The sequence below is a fragment of the Ascaphus truei genome, chromosome 3 (genome assembly GCF_040206685.1).
Source record: "Ascaphus truei isolate aAscTru1 chromosome 3, aAscTru1.hap1, whole genome shotgun sequence".
Taxonomy (NCBI): Eukaryota; Metazoa; Chordata; class Amphibia; order Anura; family Ascaphidae; genus Ascaphus; species Ascaphus truei.
This window is the reverse complement of record NC_134485.1, coordinates 270,053,700-270,074,772: the sequence shown is the minus strand read 5'-3', so window position 1 is coordinate 270,074,772 and position 21,073 is coordinate 270,053,700. Positions and strand designations below refer to the sequence as shown.

Genomic DNA, 21,073 nt, shown 5'->3' with positions numbered 1-21,073 from the left:
TGGAGAATGACGAGAGGATTGGTGCATTTGCTAGAGAGCCACCTCTATTCTGCTTTCGTCGGGGACCAAACATTGGTGACATGGTCACTGGATCTGACCCAATAGACAAATATGCCACACCCACCACTTGGTTAGCCAAAAAACCTGGTTCGTACCGCTGTCATGGCTGTACCAACTGCAACTATATGCAGCTGGGCCCTAGCTACAATCACCCGCATAGTGGCGCACCGATTAAAATCAAACAACCACTGAACTGTGAGTCTAAATTCGTGGTGTACCTTATTAAGTGTCCTTGTGGATTGCTGTACATCGGGAAGACTGTAAGGATGCTGAAAGAACGCATGGCCATGCACCGTTCAAACATCAGAAAAGCCCTACTGAGTGATGCCTCTGATGTAGACCTGAAGTGTCTACCTGTGGCTAGACATTTCAAGGAAAAAAGGCATACACTGGCCACACTTCGTTGTATGCCTATTCTGCAGGTCCCAGTCCCCCCCCGTGGGGGTGACAGGGGCAGGACTTTGCTTAAACAGGAAGCAAGGCTTATTTATGAACTAAGAACTATGACACCTGGTGGCCTAAATGAGGAACTTTCACTTAGCTGCTTTTTGTAGCAGTCTCCCTGCTTTCACTTGATTTTGCATTATGCCTTTTTTATGTTTGTCACTCATACTCTGTTGCATCACTCCCTCTGCACTTTTGCACTTCCTTTGTCCTTATATACTATGGTGATGCTATGCGCTCCTTTTGCTCTATACCTCTACCTGTCCCCCTGTGGTTCACCTTAACGCTCTGTGTATTACTATTCTGTTTAGCCCATTATTACTGTCAGTGTGTGGGTAACTGTGCACCGAGGCGGTTTTTCAGACTGCGCATGTGCGTTTTGCGCTGCCGGCGTCCCTGGTGGCCAGGGAGAGTCAATGAGGCGTCTGCTCACAGCTGTGATGCGCGGCGTACTCTCCTTGCTGGCGCTCCGGCAGTCAATATGTTTTGGCCCACTGCAGATGCGCGGTGCGCGACCTTCCCCCGCAAGGGCAGTAGACCCTGGGACCAGTGTCTAAAGGGTGTCTTTCTCCTAATAGTTTAAGTGCCTACTCTCATGTCATGATGAGTCATTTGGATAATCAGGTAATAGGGGAGGGGGCACGGAGCACAGCTATGTTGCATATTCTGTCTGATTGCATGTTGGTGATTGGTTCCCTTTGTTTGCATTGCACTATGGGTGAGGGTATATATGTGTGGTCACTTGCACTTGTGGGTTGCACGGCCCTGAGGAAGGTCTCTCTGTGGGACCGAAACGTTGGCTTACGTGTATTTCATGTTGTGAATATAGATTTTTGGATTAACCCCGTGCGGTGTGCTGTCTCTTTACTGGTCTTTGGATTGGTTCGTATCATACTTATTTCCTATGGGACTAGCATCTGCTATTATAACCTTTTCTACTGCAGTGTGCTGACTGACCTTCATGTGTATATATATATATATATATATATATATATATATATATATATATTCCATAATGTTTCCTAATAGAACATATTTGCTACATTGTAGCGACAAGAATCATGTGAATACATAAAAGATACAAATTAGAGTTCAATGTTATTTCTAGCATGTTAAGTGTATTAGGGGAATCCCATATATGGCTAATTTAATCAATAGTTACACATCTCTCTTCACTTGAAGAATTGCATGTCTATTACTCTCACATTGGTGGAAGATGTAGGTGAGAGGTGAACTCTAATTTAACAGATAGTAGGAACAAATCACAAATATCTCAGAATTAGCAATACATGAACTAGTATATTCAGCTATGGTCATACACTTAATACTTGGAGTGTATGTAAAATCATATATACATAGATGAATAATCTATAATTTACAACAGATATAGAATACATAAACAGCAAATATTAAACCGTTAATTCTGATGACTAAATACAATTATACATATTATTCACAATTTAGTTATATTGTCAAAGAAATCCATGTGACACCAGTAGACAGATACTGACCGTGACCACTAGTCTAAACAGGAGGGGAGAAGACCAAATGAGTGATGGAATACAATACCACTAAACAAAGGGTGACTTATTTACATAGCAAAGTAGTATTTGAGCCTTGACTTGAACCCAAGTCTAAAATCTAATAGGTTAAAGCTGCAATTCAGTCAATATCCTGCATGTGTGTTTTTTTTAATAAATCAGTTCTGTAGTAAGAAAAAATACTTTTATCATTTTCTGTTTTAAAAAAAACAACTTTTAAAGACCAATTTTCTTGTATTCTATTTTAACAGCCATTTGCTAAGGCACTGCCCCTTCATGTCCTGTCACAAGCCCTGGCACACCCCTTTGTCAGCCCTGCCCTCCCTCTAGCACATGTCAGTGCAGAATTGCTCATGAATATTCATGAACTTCCACTGACAGACAAGCAGAATATAAACAGATCCCTTCACTAATTATGTCACCAAATTTCGACCTATCAATACATGGAGAACGAATTGACCTGCAGCTATACAGTTCTTTAGGTAATTAGAGATTGCACCCATAAAACTATTGAAGTAAAAAAATAAATTAAAAAAAAAAAAAGACTGAACTGCAGCTTTAAACCTATGTATGGAGGGTAAGTCGAAATGGATTACTGTCCCCAAAATTGTAATGTCTCCAAAGCAGACACAAAGCTAACTTTACCCATTCAGGGAAAGTATGGGGACTCGATAACAATGGATTTTGAATACTTACAAAAATATCCCATCATATTTGGCATCAAACCAAGACCATTAGACACATATTGTGCTTGATCACAAAGCCTGATTTCAAAACCAGACAGACTGAAGCAAAGACTCTCCCCACAAAATATATATCAAAATATATATCAAAAAATATATCAAAAAATAAAAGAATATCTTAAATATATATCAATCAAAGGAGACCTAGACATAACGAGAAACAAAGTAAAGTAGTGTATAAATGCTTTGATGTCAATGTCCACATTTCTTCTTTATTGACCAGGGTTTCCAATTTGATAGATCCAGAATGTCTCACGTTTGATAAAATCGTAGGCTATCTATCCCCTCCTCTCCAATTCGGGAGTAAATGTTCAATGCATTTGTATTTTAATCCTTGGGGGTCAGCTTGATGGTATAGAGAGAATTTTTCGATATGTTATGTCAGGACCTTCCTTCTAATGTTACTTAGATGTTCAAGGATGTTCAATACTGTGACAGGTCTCGTTGGCCTTCCACACGTACTGCAGCCCGCAAGGACACTCCAGTAGGCAGACTATGTGATCTGTCTGGCAATTCATATATTTATTTACATCAAAAGAATCATTTAACTGTCATGGGAGACCAGGTTATTTACACATTTTTACCAGGATCATTCATTGAGCAAATCAATTTATTTCATTACCTTGAAGTTTATTCGCATTAATTCGCTTACACACAATGTGGCCAACAGAATCACAATCCCTTTTATTAGTGTTTACACTTGTGTGCACTGTAACATAAGTGGCTGATGCCATCTGCTAAGGATTTGTCTCCAGATCTCTGTCTGATCTGGATCAGCAACCAGTGTAGCATTTATATTGATACAAGGTGTATATGATTCTTATTTTAGAATATGATACTGGAGGAGCGCCTTTTGAAACAAAGATTTTAGTCTGATCACTGTGCACTGTCGGTATGTACAGTATAGTCCTATTGACCTAATTTGGCATTTTCTTTACTGTATGCCCAATAATTATTAGTTTTTAAACTTGCAGAAAGCTATGTGTGATATTGTTAGTCTGTCTTCTCATTCATTCTGGGGGAAAAAATCATGCAAAATCTCAGAGAAAGTGCCAGAAATATGAGTATATCACATGTATGAAGAATTCTTCAGTGTTAGATTATTCAGCCATGTGCTGTGTTCAGAATGTCCTACATTTACAATGGATGTGCTACTGTAGGTCTGGTGGTCTCAATGGACATCGGCCTTCCAGTGTCATTAGGGATATCACAAATCTGAAATGGCTGCCTCTGGATCTCTCAAAAGATGGCTCATTTATACAGTATCAAGTCGTAGCTGCCAACTGACTCCGCTCACCTGTGTGATAAAGATCAAGACAATCTCTTTGGTTGCTACACTTATTACATAAGAGTTGCCACAAGGCCTGGATTAAATTACTATCGCACTTGTTGCCCGTAGTGAGTTGGCAAGCATGCTAAATAATGTTATTTTAAACGTGACTTTGTTTAGCTACACTAATGAAAAAGTGTATGTACAAGTATGTGTATATATAATATATATATATATATATATATATATATATATATAAGTATGTATGTGTGTATATATATATATATGTATATGTATATGTATATGTATATATATATATATATATTATACTTTTTCACTAGTGTAGCTAAACAAAGTTACTCCTCAAAGTACAGATGAAATAAATTACTTCTTAATTTTGTTCTAATCGGTGTTAAACTATTTCTTGCAAAATTTCAGCTCAATTAAAGAATATTTAGAGGTGCCACCAAGCGATCGAAGTTTCAGTATGCCATGTAAAGTATTTGATATTACATTGTGTATGAAGAGGATGATGATACTCATCACAAGTGAATATATTGACAATTACAATTCATATTTATTAAACTTTCAGTTTAACTAATTTAATTTTTTCAGAAACCAATAATAAAAATAATGGCGACAGTGGCGTCAACTAGCAGTGCAGTTAGTATACGATTTAAAAGAAATTTGGTTAATCGGAGAACTTTCTGAGTGAATCACAGGAAACAAGTTAACCTTGTTATCAAAGCAAGTACTCTCTGTGTTTTTTCATCACCCCTAACCCTAACCCTAACCCTAACCCCAGAACAGTCCAGAAAACTATTGGTGAGAGTGCAAAACTAGTGACTAAAGAAGTGCTTGCCTTCTGGGATAAAGCCAGAATTCCTACTTCCCAGGAGAGAAACTTTCCTCCAAAAGTGGAAAAGTTGTTCTCATGGAAAACTCTGCAGAAGAAAGCCAAAACAAGAAATTAAACACAGTTAAAGAAACACACTTTCTTGAGAGTTTGAATACTTTATTTGATATAGCACATGCTGACACTCTGAATCATATCTCCATAGAAGAAGATCATGGTTTTCTAATTGCACAGAGAGATGGCTTATGTGGATATGTATATGTATATGAGTGGAGTTGATAGACAACTCATGCAGAAAGAAGAAAGGACCATACACATAATAGAGAGTGCAGCTGAATGAAAGTGTAAATAAGAACATCGCAATGTGCAATTTGAAATGTCTAGGACATGTCTCAACCATTGCAGTCAACAGAACATCAATCCGAATTGCCCACCATGCAAACAGAGAGAAATTGTCAAACACTTAAGCTGGACTTTCAAATCCGTCCCAACGTGCCTCTCGTCATCCACTGGGATGGGAAAATTCTTTCCAATATCACTGGAAAGGGTGATAAGGTTGATAGACTGCCCATTATCCTTTCCGGTGAAGGAATGGAGAAGATTTGGATGTTCTTGCGGAACTGGGGAATAAAGTGCCTCTGTGGATTTCAACGCTGTTATTGATTGGAAATTTTAAGATTGTATCCGAGCCATGACTTTTGGCACAACAGCAAGCAACACTGGTGCACAGAATGGAGCTTTCCATTTGCTTCAGCAGAAACTAGGGAAATAACTTTTCTATTTGCCATGTCGCCACCACATATTGGAAATTGTAATAGGAGCTGTTTTTGACAAATGTCTTGGTCCATCAGCTGGTCCAGACATTTTGTTGTTAAAGCGTTTTCATGCCAATTGATTTAAAATTGTTACTACCCAATTCTAGAGCAAAAAAAAAGTGCGCATGTGAGCGTCGGCAGGAGCCAAGTTTGGAGAGACAAAAAGATGTCTTTGTAGCGTGACGGCAGGGTCACGTGAGTGGTTCCCCATTGATTGCGAACCAGCTCTGTGACTTCAATGCCACCACGTCTCCCCATCGCATCTGCTACAAGACTGAAAATCTCTTCTGCTACAGGCGTGTGTGACGTCACGCAAATGCACGCACTAACCATGGACGCGGCCTAAAGTACTGCTGTCTGCTACCAATGCTTTCATAGAATTACAACCAATGGATGACTATAAAGCGTTCTTGGAGCTTGTAATTATCTTTTTAGCGTAAGATTTATTGCACCTGGCGCGTATCATAGAGCATGATGGATGGCCAGTATCATCTATTCCCTAAAGATATGGATGTTCAGAAGCCAGTTTAATTTGACAGCTAATGAAGCTAGAGGTACAGTATGTGTGATGTGAACATCTTCACTGCATTAGTCTACACAAGGGCATGGTTTACCGCTCCTCCTGCAGTATCAGCACCAAATAATGACCTACAACTGTTGAAGATACTAGATTCCTACTCTTTAATCAACAAAGCAATTGCAGATGCTGCCACAAACCAAGTTACTTTGTCACTTGTGGTACTTTAGTGAGTACAATGTAAAACGGAGTTTCTTCGCTGACTAACTGGAAGTGTCTGTAGCTACAAAACGTCAAATGGTCAGATCTTTGGTGAAGAAAAGTCCTGGAGTAGCACAAAAGCAACCTGCACTTCTATCAATGAACATTCCATGCAGAAGCCTGGAGGACTTCATCACTGAGAAGACTCTTCGTTTCTTTACTTCGGTATCTCTCATGACTTCCTGCAGAAGAATCCAGAAGATTGGACAACCGATGAAGGTTTCACCAGAAATAGGGAGTTTCTAATAAAAATGAGAGTAGTGAATGATGTTGCTGAGTGGGTTGTAGCTCTTATTCAAGCGTATATTGAGATTTTGTCAAAGGTTGAGGAACAAAAACAGTTCTCACTTAAAGTTGTAGAAGACCATCGTAAAAGCTCCCCCGATTCAACGAAAGATACATTGCTCAAAGGATTGGGGCAACAGAAGTGAACAGTCTATGAACTAAATTATCACATTTATGTTAATTATTGTTTAATTTATGTTAATTACTATTATGTTAATTACTGTCATATTACTGTTAAGTTTGTATGTTTCTGACAAACTTCTCGTTATTTTAAAATAAAATACATTTTAAATTTCGTTATTTGCAGCTTTCTTAGTAACATTATATATATGAAGTAGGAGACAAGAACACCCTTTTGAAAGCACTCATTGTAGTAAATGTAATGATGAAAGAATTAATAAGCAATACTTTATTATCGATAATAAAGTATTGCTTATTAATTCTTTCATCATTGCATTTGAGTGCTTTCAAAAGGGTGTTCTTGTCTCCTATTTCATAATTACCCCTTATCCCCTTTTGCACCTTTGTCATTATATTTAATATATCATATATTGGGCTGCCGCAAGAGTTATCTTTCTTCCCCCCCCCTTTCCTTCCCCCCCTTTCCTTCCTATTAACATTATATATATATGTATGTATGTATTTATACATATAAAAATATATATATTTACATATATATATATTTACATATATATATGTGTATGTATATATACATGTGTATGTTTGTGTGTGTGTTTAGCTAAGTGCCCTTGGCTATAGCCTTCTACTGGCCTCAACACTATAAATCCTGATAGGAAAAAGCAGTGTTGGGGTTAATCTCCTGCGCAGTTGCAGCCTGGATGGGTACTATGTTGCCTTATCCAGGGGCAGACCTAAACCGGCAATTGGAGTGTCATACCTGGGGAGGATACTGACTGGGTCACATGTATATGGTGTGATGCCTGTCAGCACCTGGATCTGCCCTGTTATGGGGCAGGGTTACGAGCCCTTCCCCATGGTATAAAAGCTGACACTCCGCCAAATTGAGTGTGTTGATTAAGGGACAGTCTGATACCCTTTTCCCTACAAGAGGGCAATGGAGATTGGGAGCGGCTCTTGGGGCCTCAAGCCCATGGGGTCTGCTCCAGGGCTGGAGATGTGTCATGCTGTTGTGCATTAAACCTGCCGTTGGACCAACTATGCTGTGTGCTTATTGTGAAGGAGTATATGCCTGTGGGGACCATCCTGCACTCAGCAGGATCCTCATGGGATGGAGGCGCTGCACAGTAAAGAGATGGAGAAAGCCTGCCCTGTTGCAGCTCCCAAACTTACACTGCCAAACTCCAACTTCGGAGCCACTCGGACCTCCTGAACCAGCATTTGAGCAACAGCACTGGGGGCAATACCCATGTAGTGGCCAGATCTTCCATGGCAGGAGGGGGGGGGGGGGGGAGAACAGGTGCTACATATGTATATACATATATACACACACATACATGTATATACACACATACATACACAAACATTTGTGAGCATGTTTTAAAGTTGGTAGCTGACAGGGAGCCCGTTTCATGCAGTTAGAATTGTTAATCGAGAAACCCAGATAGTATGTAATTTTGAATAGCTACTGTGTAAGTTTCCAAATCCTGTGCCACGTCCTCAATATCTTCACCAAGCTCTATAGTATTTTAGCGCTTAATCTATTGAATGGCTATAAAAGCATATAAACCACACACTCAAGGAAGCAATTTAGTAGGTTTTAGCCTTACCCACAGTAGGCATATAAACAATGTGTTGCATAGTGACAGGCATAACACAATGGGGGAGATTTACCAATGTAAAGGACGCGCACACAGACATTTGTTTTGATGCATTGCTCCATTTTCTGCTTGCGTATGCATCAAATGTTAGTGTTTTTTTACATTTGTCACAAATGGTTGGCCAGAAAAGTTTGCCACCTCAGACCTGGTGGATTTGTTTGGACACAAGTACAGGATATAAAAGTTACATACAGAGACTCAGTTTGATACACCTTCAAGTGAATCTGCTCACCTGCTATTGACGCTCCCAAAATACCAAACCTACACAAACGGCGCAATACTTAGAGCATCAATCTTGCTTCAAATATACACGCCTGTTTACACACACTGCTTCATCTTTTGCAAGTCGTTCCAGCACTGAACGGGTTGCTCTGCGCTTATGAAGGCATTAGGCAGTATGGCTTGATCTTATTCTCGTTATTACATTTATTCTGTGATGTTTGTGCTCATACTAACAATGCTGTGTCATTACACTGGTGTCAGAAAGTCTTCCCTTGTGTCATTTGTAAACAACCTATTTAGAGCAGACTGGGATAATTATGGGGGTTATCTGTTTATTATAACGAAGCTTTATTTTAAGGTCTGCATCTCTTACCTCCTTCGTTTCTAATGCAATTGCAATTTATATAATACAGAAGGTGTAACTTTGAATCTAGATCAATCTGAATAGCCACTGATTTGCAGAAGAATTAAAGGTTTGCATTTTGTAATGAAATCTTGCATTTGTAATGACCAGTCAGTTAGTGCTTATTTGCAAAGCATTCCTATGCCGTTTACTTGAATCCACTTTAGCAGTAAATACGATCGTTATCAATATATTATTTATTTTTTCCAATTTTGTTTTTGCTCTTCGTTTCATTTTATGTTTTTGATGACAAGTACTTAATGTGAATGTAAAACACGTTGGAAAGCACTGCTCCTTTTAGCTCCACTGTATCCAAAACCATACACTGAGAGGCACACACCAGCAGCCTACACGTAGCTATGGTGTGAAAGGCTGGGGGTATTCCCACGATGGCATCATCCAAAACCGTTAGCAGTAATTTGCTGATAACAGAGCGAGTCCTCCGGTCTATCTCGGCTATTGTGCATGCTAAGCACTACACAGATAAGTCTTGAGGGAAAAAAAAAACCTGAAGGATCCATCTGCTCATTTCTGCTACACTGCACTGATGTAAGATTACGCTAATCTGGTTGCTTGTCAGGACAGGTTAGTGAAAGCAGGCGAATGGCTGAGATTTAGAGTAGACTAGTTTTACAGTAAATCATAAGCTGCTCCCGTGCATGCCATGTTGAGGATAGCAGAACAGCGTGATGATCAGCTTCCTCAAGTTGTACAGTTAAAATACAACAGATTGCAAGATTAAAACACTGTTTTATAACCTCCGCATGGTTTAAGTGGCTATCAAGGGATGACCACATTTTTTTTTTTTTTTTTTTGCATTTTTGGCAGTAAAATAACTTTGCAAATAAATGAACAAAAACAACTTGCAAACACATTTGTAGCTACTAAGTACTTATTGGGAAGAGGTCAAGTGTACTGTAGTTGGGCTCTCTACTTTTAAATATGTTCCAGTGGAACATTTTCCATTATTACCATGTTTTATTTTTCTGGTTTAAAAGTATCTGGCTCCTGTATTTTTTCAGCTACTGACTGACAGTTCTGACCCTGCAGGTTGAGCATCCCATCACAGAATGCATTACCGGCCTGGACCTCGTCCAAGAAATGATCCGTGTTGCTAAGGGTTACTCTCTCGGGCGCAAACAAGCTGATATCCCCATAAACGGCTGGGCGGTTGAATGTCGAGTTTATGCCGAGGTAAAATAAGTGGTAATGGCTGGGTTGGCTGGTTTTGCATTGAGCACTGAGATTGTAGTACCATGTACAACCAAGGTGAATTCAAGGTTGTATACATGTCTTGTACCTGCTTCTGTGACTTACTCTGCATTGTGCATTTTTTTCTTCTTTTTTTTTAAAGAACACAAGACTATATTATCTCTAATTGTTCTCTAATTGTTCAATGGCCATTTAAAAAAAAAAATACATTTAATGGTTAGGATTGCCCTTTGGTTTGTAAGTATCACAAGGTGGATTGTTTTTCCCCTTTTATTTATTTTATATTTTGGTGTGTGTGTGTGCTTGCTTTCTGCTGGAAATATTTGTTTCATTTGCAATTTTAAGATGCATTTACAAGTGTGAGATTTCACTATAGACTTTTCTTTTCATTACTACCCCTATTATGACAGTGACATTTCAGTCATCGTGCATCCAGATTGAATATGTGGATTTAGTCTTATTGTAATGGTATAACATCTCATTCAAATAGCAATAGCTGAATTTCCAGAATAGCCGAGTTTCTTTTGAACGTAGCCATTGGAAATCTTCCTTTTAAAATGACATTGCCTAAATGACGTCAAGCCATTTCAAACTGCGCATTCTTTTTATTGCCATTTCGAACATACATTTTCCTCCCTTTTCTCCCTCTTTTGTTGCTGTGGCGCGCTTAATGTTTTTGCTCGAGTCTTGTCGTCTCCTATGACATAGCAGTAATTTGTGACTTGATATGCTAATCACAAAATACATCTAAACCAATCCAACTAAAAGGGGGGAAATGTCAGTCATCCTGTTGGAGGTTTCTACGGATATGTGATTTTGAAACCAAGGTTAAAGTGGTTGTTTTATAAACACACTTAATTGTTAAATGCACATTGTAAATCATTGCAATGCTGGGGAAACCGCAATGCTTTTTGGGCCAGTCCAATACTTAACCATTTGGCTTTCATTTGTTTTTTAATTTGGTTTTGTGTGTTTTTTTTGTTTTTGTTTTTTTTTAAACTAAGGTTTCCTATATCTTGCTTTGCTGTAGGATCCATACAAATCATTTGGCTTGCCTTCTATTGGTCGGCTTTCTCAGTACCAAGAGCCACAACATTTGCCGGGCGTAAGTATATTAAAGTCTTCTTGTTTGTTTACAGAATGTATGTGAATTAAAAATAATAATAATGATTTTATATATATATATATATATATATATATATATATATATTAGTGTGTGTGTGTACAGTATATATGTGTGTGTACAGTATATGTGTGTGTACAGTATATATGTATGTGTATACACACACACACACGCTCATAAATGCACACACATACATACACATCTACGCACAGTGTATGTGTCTATATCTATATATATAGATAATCTGTAGAATAGGTTGTTGGGGAAGCAATACTTTTTTAACCGATGTGTTCTATATTTACATATTCCAAGATCTGTCATTGTTGTACAGTGAGCTGCATCTTCCAAAGCCTATGTATTGCTGATCACCCTGCTTAGCATTGTTGGGTAGACTAGCTGTTTGTTAAACAATTTTCTGCTGCACGAAAAGGACAAGGTCTGCTTTTTTTGAGAGCAATGAAAGCAGAATTGGCGTAACTGTGACACAGTGTCTGCTTAAAGACTGACAGGGCTATACCATCTGTGTGCGCGATTATTCAGACTGATTACTTGTACGGGGAAAAGGAAGAATTCAAAATGTAAAGATGTTATTGGATATGTGATTTATTTCACTTCTTAAAATTGTTTTTCCCATATGCTTTCTAATGGGACCTGACCCTTTCTAGGCTCAGAGGCTCCATGCTGTGTTCAAAGCCTGCGAGCAGAACAAAAATTGCAGAGGCTTAACAGGCATTATGTCTCTCTAAATATTAGAAAAGAAAACATGCATGAGAGGTTGTACTTAAACATCACTTCTGAATGTGAAGCAAAGATTCATTGAATTAAAATGTACATTCATTATTGAGGCTGTTTTTACGTTTTCCTCCACATTTTAATAGCTAACAAGATGTCAAACATTTTGCCCTTGCAAGTTTTTGCAATTTGCAGTTTTCAGACGTGAGACCTGTTGAAAGTGCAAGTGATAATTGACAAACGATACCCCCTACAGTCAATGTCCCACCAAATCCTTCGTCAATTAATGCTGCAGCAGGAGTTTTATGTAATGACATTTGTGCTTGTGAGCTATCCTTCCAATGAAAAAATAAATAAATAAAAAATAAACAATTAAAATGCCTTCAATGTTCAGCTTGCTGCTGTTATTTGCTTATGTGAATGTTGCATGTCAGCTAAATGGACCAAGGAATAGGTAAAGTGATTGGGTGCAGGAGAGTGCACACTAAGCTTTGTCTATCATTATTGCTGGGAGCAATCAAATTGATGCCAGCAGGACAGTAGCCGCGTTGACAGCTGTAATTATGTATCTCCATGGTGATCACTTTTGGCCTGTCATGGAGGCCCACTTGTCCCCTCCCTTGCAAGCATTTAATCAGATTGGGCTGTCACTTGTCAGGTAGACATGGAGGGCTGGGAGTTGTGTTGTGGGGGGGGAGAGGTGAATTGAAAATGAAGGGTGGGTGACGCCTGATAGCTTCATGTGGCCTGTTGTAGTACAGGTGAAATGAATTTTAATTATGCCAGAGGCTTCAGAGCTGTGGTAAGAGCATTGCCTATAGTGCAACTGGTCTGTCTCATATTGCTAGATTGTGTTTTTTTTTTACATTAGAACAGATATTCTTACTCTGCAGCATATTTTGTGCCCAATCGTCGATTTAATTGAGTTAATTCTGTTTTCAGGGGGTTCCTTGTTTTGGACTGAATTTTCAATTAGCAGCGGTTTTAATGATTAATAAAACAAAGCTTACTCTAAAATGCATTCACAATAATAGTATTACATGTAGTAGGACTATTTTTTCATATATGAACTGACCATAAAGAAGGGAATAGAAGATATAGATATATAGTGTTTTTATATAGATCTATAGCCTGGGAACGGCGACAATGTACAAAGAATGTACTGTAACTTGCCAAGGGTGAACTGTAACTTGAGGAAACAGAAGCGCTGTACAGGTACTCTCACCTGTGACTATATTTAAAGTGAAAGTAATTTATTAGTGAATCGATGTCTCGGTCCTCTTTGGGATAAGGGTTTTATAGTCTTGTTAGGACACTTGTTATATTGACATAATGCACAGGAAACTTCTTGTTCGGCTTAGTCAAAATGTCAATGACATTTGTATGGAGGTGCTCAGAAGGGATATAACCATTGTTCATAAACACTATATAAAGAAAATAAACCCCTCTGGCACTGAACCCCCTCGTACCAGATTTGTTTAGTGGGACACATAGGAACTTTATTTTATTAATTCAAGATAAAATAATATTCATAGTGATTGATAACGGTGCAGCGATTAAAAAGCGGCGAATAATGAGTGAGGAAAAGGTATCTAGTGTCTAAGATCCACTCTGATGGTAAAGTAGTTTTGTGCTGGCAAACTGTCACATATAGTGAGTGACCTGCAAGCCCATCAGGCTGATTGTGATCGCATTGCTTAATTTAGGAATCGCCACTAGTAGTATACATTCATTGATTTATTTTGTTAATTTTTTTCCTGAGTCTCCCTTAAACGTGCCACCATTTAAACTCTATTTTTCAGTGAGCCCAGATCGCTGCAGCTTTGGAATTGCTGCTGTGTTATGTTCACAATTTGGGAAGAGATCTCGCCGTACTGCAAGCTACGTTTGTCATCAGATTGTTAGGGCCTACTTTTAAAGGTGTGCAGGTCGGTTCCATAAAGGGAATGAATGTGCCGAACTTCTCATTTATTCTCCCCCTCCCCCCCCCCCTGGGATTTCACTTTCGTTCTGCTTGCCTATTGAAATAAATAAATAAACAATTGAGGGTATTAAGGCTCCAGTCCAAGCTGCTCTTAAATTCGTTCTCTGAAGGGGCCGGATCAGAAACTGAGTAGCAGGGCCGCAAGAGTAAATAAATATATGTTAACTTGCATTGCGATTAAAGACTTAAAAAAACTACAATATTTCAGCATTTTGCAAGAATTTAGAATAGCTATATGCTGTTTATTTATGGGGTTTTCTTAAAAGTGAGTTTTAGTGTGATAAAGTGCACGTAGCCGACTAACTGCATTGACATTAGCAGGAGTGGACACTCCAAGGGCCTTTCCAAGCCCTGTCGTGTGCTGGATTTGGCCCATCGGCCACAAGTCGAAGAGCCTTGCTGTAGGCAAAATGTGATGATCAACTGCAAATATGTGCTTGGGGACATTTATCAGAAGGCTGTTGCCACTTATATGTATCCTCATTTCCTGCAATGAAACGTCTGCGGGAGCATTTTTTTTTTGGTGTTGCTGTCATTTGTTTAATAAAGCCATCATCATACCCTCTTGTGGATACCATAGACAAGAGTTTCTACGCGAGACCCCTCGGCAATTGCTTAAATTAAAATATTAACGCCTAACAGACGCTTCCTTGACCTTTTTCTGCCATGGTGCAGACAGTTGAGCTGCTGTTTTATTAGGAAGGTTCCTTCCCACAGGTGAGAGAGCCTGTGAGTTTCAAGGCTCCTCCACCCAGCCCCTTTTTACAGTGCGAGCTATCAAAGCCCTGCTGTTCTAGCAGCTTTGACTGAATTCCTGTGTCCCAGGGATCAGTAGGATGCATCTATCCGTCTTGAATATTTTGATTAGTTTTTGGATGCTTCAGATACCTAAGCTTGACAACAGCAATTTAATAAATGTTTATTCCCCAGGAACTGCTCGTTTGAGAAGTTTCATAATGGTAACCTTAATACCACACTGATGAATCAAACTGAGAGAGGAAAACAAGAGTCAGCAATATACTAACAAACTTGTTGGCTCGTTAACAAAAATCAAATTCTTCAGTGTTTTTTTTTTTTTCGCCTTTATCTTTTGAACGTGTCCCTGTTTTGTCCATCTCTAGTTGCAGGATAAGGCCTGTAATAGGAAACATGCCATTAGAAAGCAGATCCAGGGAGAAAGCTGAGCAAACAGTTATGCCTCAGGGGTGCTACTGCATTGGGGAGTGCGGGTGAAGGTGTCTTTACAGTTAAGATAACAATGCAGAAATTGGAAATTGTTGCTTGAATTAAAGACACAGTTAGCTGATATGAGAAGGCCCTATTCATAGGATGTCCTTTCCCCTTGCTTGGGAAGGTTTTCGCTTCATTCATTTGCATGGAGCTAAAATCTTTCCAAGCAGGTGGGGGGCAGCTTCACTGCATAATGATGAGGGGCCAGATGAACTCTGGGACGACAACGCATGGAGTCAGTAGAAGTGTATAGGGTATTTATAATAAATGCAGTTCAGGGATGTACAAAGGGCTTGCTCAGTGGTTGGTCCCTAGCGAATCCAATATGGCAGCTGAGAGACCAACCACTAGACGTGTTTGTGTCTCCAATTATTTAACACAAAGTTGTGTATTGTGTGTGTATAATACACACACACACCACACACACACACCACACACACCACACACACACACACACACACACACACACACACACACACACACACACACACACACACACCACACACACCACACACACCACACACCCACACACACACACACCACTTGCATAGTAAAATGTTATTTTCTTGGCTAATTTTAACACTTGGTTGCAGGTGAGAAATGTACTTTTAGTTTATGAAGTCAAATTAAAATTGTATGTGTTGCTGTTTCCCTTTCATAATGTTTTCCCCCTACTCTCTTTATCTCTACTTAAGGTGCGTGTTGACAGTGGCATTCAAGAAGGAAGCGACATCAGCATTTACTACGACCCTATGATATCAAAAGTTAGTTTTCATTTGTTTCTTAGATCTCTTAATTCTGCAGTGCCAGGGGAAATGCAAGTGCTTGCACATTACATTTCTCTCTAAATATTGGTCAATCACCTTGAAAAGAAGCCTCGATATGATATGACTACAAAGCAGAGAGTAACTGTAAAAGCCCTGTTTATGTATGCTTTTTGATATACACAAAAAGCAGTAGGTGAACAAGCCTCTTGATTCATAATTACATTTTAGACACAAAAGCACAGAACACAGATTTGTCTGCTGAATCTGTTTTAAATTAATGAGGAGTGATAATATATGCAGGTTTATAAAAAAAGATTGCAGGGTTTTTATCAGAGATGAAACTCTTTTAGCCTGGAGAGGGAGGGTGGGGGGAGGGGTGGTCGGAGAAACATTGTTATTTTTGAAGAATAGGAAGAATTGCACTTCGTGCAATGATTAAAATGATCCAGGGTTAACATTATCTTTCAGTCTTCATTTTATCATTGTGCCAACTCACATTTTTTTCCCCTAAGGTTTAGACAACAAAAAAAGCTTAACGCAAATGTTGGGAAATATTTTATGGTTTAAGGTAACACAGTATACTGTATATATAATTACGTGTAATTGATTGGTGGTGTGTTGCACCCTCCTTTTTTACTGTATATATACATGGAATATAAGTATTATAGATGTGTATACATGTATCTTGTAATAGGATTCTCTTTGTCTTAGCTGGTTACGTATGGCTCCAATCGTACGGAAGCCTTGAAGAGAATGGAGGATGCTCTAGATAACTACGTCATTCGAGGTAATCATTTCAGTTCGTCATTCAATGGGAAAAAAGCTAGATAATGTAGTATTTAGTAGAGATTTGTGATTTTTCAGCGTGCGTAATTATAAGTTGCAAAATTTCCCCCTTTTTGGTTCAGTTTAAAAATGGGCTCTGCTCCAGAAGTTCGCAACAAGTTTGCCTAAAGGTAAACGTGAATGAGTATTGCAAAGATGAAGACAATAAGCGCAAACTTAAAATAGTGACAAGTATACAACTGTTTAAAGTGCAATGTTCTAGTGCTTAATGTGCATTATATATCAGGTGCTGCCAAAAACACTTGCAGTTTCCCAACTGCAATAACCAAGAAGTGGAATAAAATGTGTGTTCACGGCGCAAACTGAATGAAGTGAATAATAAAGTGAATAAAAAAGTGATTGCACGGTAATAGATAATACAAGCCCTGCTGAGTGATGTTGTGCACGCCTCTGTTGAACCAGGGTCTCATAGGTTAAACCGCCATCACAGATACATGTAGGAAGAAACACATACGGAAATGCTGGTGCAATAACGTTTTATCTCCAAGCAACAAAGGGGATAAGGTAAACTCACACTGTCCCCCAAGGCAGCGTGCAGGGAGTGACTTGGGGCGCACTCCAACCCTAACTCTGCTCTCGTCAGCAGCTGGTACTTTCGTCCTGCCTGGTCATCCACACAGAGTTTCTCCTGTCTGCTTCTCTCACCAGCAGGCGCACCGGATATCTCTGACGTCAGCGCTGGATTGTAGAAGGCTTGGTATGGTGGCCTCCAAGGTCCAAAAAGCCCAACTAGTTTTGCCAAATCAGTAGGCTTCTTCTGATTTGGCAAAACTAGTTGGGCTTTTTGGACCTAGGAGGCTACCATACCAACCCCTCTACAATCCAGCGATGATGTCGGAGGTCTCCGGAGCGCCTGCTGGTGAGATAAGCAGACGGTAGAGACTCTCTGTGGATGACCAGTCAGGACGAAAGTACCAGCTGCTGACGAGAGCGGAGTTTGGGTTGGAGTGAATGAGTATTGCATGTTCCTTTAATTTTGATTACACTTGCGGTCAAAGTTCGATCTACAGAAAATAATGAAGTGGCTTGGCTGCTATCGTACCACTTTAAAATAGCGAATTTTAAACCATTTGGGCCGTTGAGCTAAAACTTTTGGCGCCAAACGTTTGATCAAAATTTTCAGTGTTTTTTCAAACTTTTGGAAAAATGATCTAGTAATTTGCAAACTGAAAACAAAAACTAGTTAATCAGTGCAAATTAATACAGATAAAACCTGTGTTAATCAAGTGAAAAAGCTGCATCAAATCTAAAGACTTAATTTTGCTTAACAAACATATTATTTTATGACTTGCGTTTCAGAAAATGTTTTTTCTCACATTTTAGACTAGATGAAATAATGTGCTTAAATTGCATCCTCAAACTGGTTATGCGCAAAATATGCGTATTATCTGGTAGACTCATGACACCACACACATTCGTATTTCTAAGGGCACATGATAGACAATTCAGTTGTGCAATTACTGTATACATCCATCTGTGATAAAATGGTGAACCAAAAGGTGCAGAGTTGTGTGTTGGAAACCTGTAACTTGTTTGTAAAAGGTCCTGGTATACTGTGTCTTATTTAAGGCCTTCACTGCTTCTAAGGTTGGTTACTGACCTGGAGTCTTGGGGATATTATTATTATTATAATTATTATAAGTTAAGTTGAAACCCAGCAAAAATATTATTGATATGTTTTCACGTAATGATTGTTGTCACGTTAACGCCTTTAACTTATTCAGTGGTGGAAACCATACAGCAAGCAATGGGTTATCTTTCATTTTAAAAATACCTATGTTTCTGTCTCCTGTGAGGTTACCTGGGTCAACATGGTCTCTGCATTAATCGGCCAATAAATCAATGACAAAAATAGATGTGTTTCTAATTGTGGTTATTGGTGACGATGCCCAGGTGATTTGACCTGATCTCTAAGCTAATTTTAAAAATGGAGCATCATAGAAATTCATGAGACCTTTCTGACTAGCAGACAAAGGGTGACAGGAAGAGCACTCTCCATTTCCTTACAGATATAATACTGTATGATGATAAAAATCCGGTGTAATTCACAAGGATTCAAAAATATTAATTGGTGATGAGCTGAAATACGGATTTTTACTAACCGTAAACATGACCGGGTACCTGGGTTGCACATCTCGGATATTTGTTCCCTCCTGCAAGGTAAAAGTTGCTTAGCAAATATGATATCTACACCTTTGGCAAAATCATACAAATGCAGCAGTGAGGGTAATATACTAGGGGTTATAGCGCGAGAGTTGTAGGGTATTTTATACTCTGATTCATTTGGGTTTAAAATCATTCTCTCTCCGAGTCATACATGTCAGGAAAGATTGATGAGTTGGAGATAAGAAACACACACACACACACACACACACACACACACACACACACACACACACACACACACACACACACACACACACACACACACACACACACACACACACACACACACACACACACACACACACACACACACACACACACACGGCCCTTTTCATAGGGGCAACATTTTAAGCATAAAAACAATGCATTTGAGTATCAAAAGTAAAATTCGTAACCCCCCATTCCCCCCTTCCACACTCAATCCAGCTCCCTCAATTCTCCCCTCCACCCACTTCCCCGCACACACATACAATTCCCCCTCTACAATACAGTACCCCCCCTAACACATTAGAATAACCACCTACATGCACACTACAATAACCTCCACACACAAGTGGTTGAAAAACACTGGTGTACCGTAAACTGCACAGTAACTTCTTCTTTTAATACAGTTAACTATAGACAATTGTGTAAAGAATGACAGAAACTATTTAAAAAATGTTCTAATAAAAAGATTATCACGTGTTCCCTCAATGGCTTGCACTGAGGTACACACAGCACACTGTAACTAACACATTTACACACAAACACACAGCATACTGACAGACTGAAACACACACAAGACAAATTCACACACACACACACACACACACACACACACACACACACACACACACACACACACACACACACACACACACACACACACACACACACACACACACACACACCTGACACACCTGACACACCTGACACACCTGACACACACACCCAACTGACACACACACACACCCAACTGACACACACACACACCCAACTGACACACACACACACCCAACTGACATACACACACACACCCAACTGACATACACACACACACCCAACTGACATACACACACACACCCAACTGACACACACACACACCCAACTCACACACACACACACACACACACACACACACACACACACACACACACACACACACATAACCAACTGACACACACACACACATAACCAACTGACACACACACACAACCAACTGACACACACACACAACCAACTGACACACACACACACACACACACACACACACAACCAACTGACACACACACACACACACACACACACACACACACACACACACACACACAACCAACTGACACACACACACACAACCAACTGACACACACACACACACACACACAACCAACTGACACACACACACACACACACACACACACACAACTGACACACACACCACAAATTGGCTCACAAATACACAAAGCATACCGTCCCACAGCAGCACATGGTAACTCCTCCCCTTGATGTCATGGAGAGCAGGGGCGGGCAGAGCTCTGTAGCGCTCTTCCTCAGTTCCGCCCCCAGCCTCTGATGCCTGCTCTCTGCAATCCCCTCTCCTCCCCCCGCTCACAGCTCCCAATCCAGCCGACGTGCTGTTAAGGAGCCTGGAGGAGGAATGGGCCTCTGACTTCTGTGATCATCAGCTAGACTGCTGGACCAAATATCTCCCCCCTGTCAGCGACCCTGAGTGGGCCCCCTGGGCTTTGCCCGAGCTGCCCGAGGTATAGCTATGCCCCTGTGTTCTTTACATCTTTTTCCAGTAATCAGTGTGCCAGC

The 21,073-nt window shown here is 39.7% G+C and overlaps 1 protein-coding gene across 1 annotated transcript in view; it reads left to right on the top strand.

Moving 5' to 3' along the window:
- The window catches only part of PCCA (propionyl-CoA carboxylase subunit alpha), a 421,935-nt gene that overhangs the window by 164,109 nt on the left and 236,753 nt on the right, over positions 1–21,073 (top strand). Inside the window, exons 13-16 of the mRNA XM_075590774.1 lie at positions 10,267–10,410; positions 11,459–11,533; positions 16,193–16,261; positions 16,976–17,051. Of these exons, the coding sequence (XP_075446889.1) occupies positions 10,267–10,410; positions 11,459–11,533; positions 16,193–16,261; positions 16,976–17,051 (364 nt within the window). The remainder of the gene's footprint in view (positions 1–10,266; positions 10,411–11,458; positions 11,534–16,192; positions 16,262–16,975; positions 17,052–21,073) is intronic.